At 38.2% G+C, this 385-nt stretch overlaps 1 protein-coding gene across 1 annotated transcript in view; it reads right to left on the bottom strand.

Moving 5' to 3' along the window:
- LOC109537618 (sarcolemmal membrane-associated protein) overlaps nt 1-385 on the bottom strand; it is a gene marked incomplete at its 5' end in the record, with an annotated part of 30,421 nt that overhangs the window by 23,049 nt on the left and 6,987 nt on the right. The window contains 1 exon segment of the mRNA XM_048663818.1: nt 1-226. Within this exon segment, the coding sequence (XP_048519775.1) occupies nt 1-226 (226 nt within the window).

Genomic DNA, 385 nt, shown 5'->3' with positions numbered 1-385 from the left:
CTATCCTCTGACCAATTAGTTTTAGCATGTTGCAATTGCGTTTCAAGGGCTGAAAGTCTACTTAATAACCTTTCCTCTCCAACGTAAGCCTGCCAACTCTCCTCTGTGGCCCTCTTTGCTTCTTCGACAACGTGTTGAAGAACATCGAGTTTCGATTCTAGACATTGCTCCCTTTTATTTGCCTCTTGAAGATATTGATTGAGCTTGTAAAGATCACCTAAAGGCACTAAACAGAAAAACAGAAATGTTATCTTGGAGAATCTATATCAGTGACATCCAGATCTAGTAATAAGACAAATTGTCAGATAGAAGAATTTCTGGCGCACCGGCTTTAAAAAACATTATTTAGTTGCTCACATTAGAGCTTATTCTATTACAGTTTTCC

The sequence above is a fragment of the Dendroctonus ponderosae genome, unplaced genomic scaffold (genome assembly GCF_020466585.1).
Source record: "Dendroctonus ponderosae isolate FM_Combo_2020 unplaced genomic scaffold, Dpon_F_20191213v2 Dpon_F_20191213_2, whole genome shotgun sequence".
NCBI lineage: Eukaryota > Metazoa > Arthropoda > Insecta > Coleoptera > Curculionidae > Dendroctonus > Dendroctonus ponderosae.
This window is presented reverse-complemented; position numbering and strand designations above follow the sequence as displayed.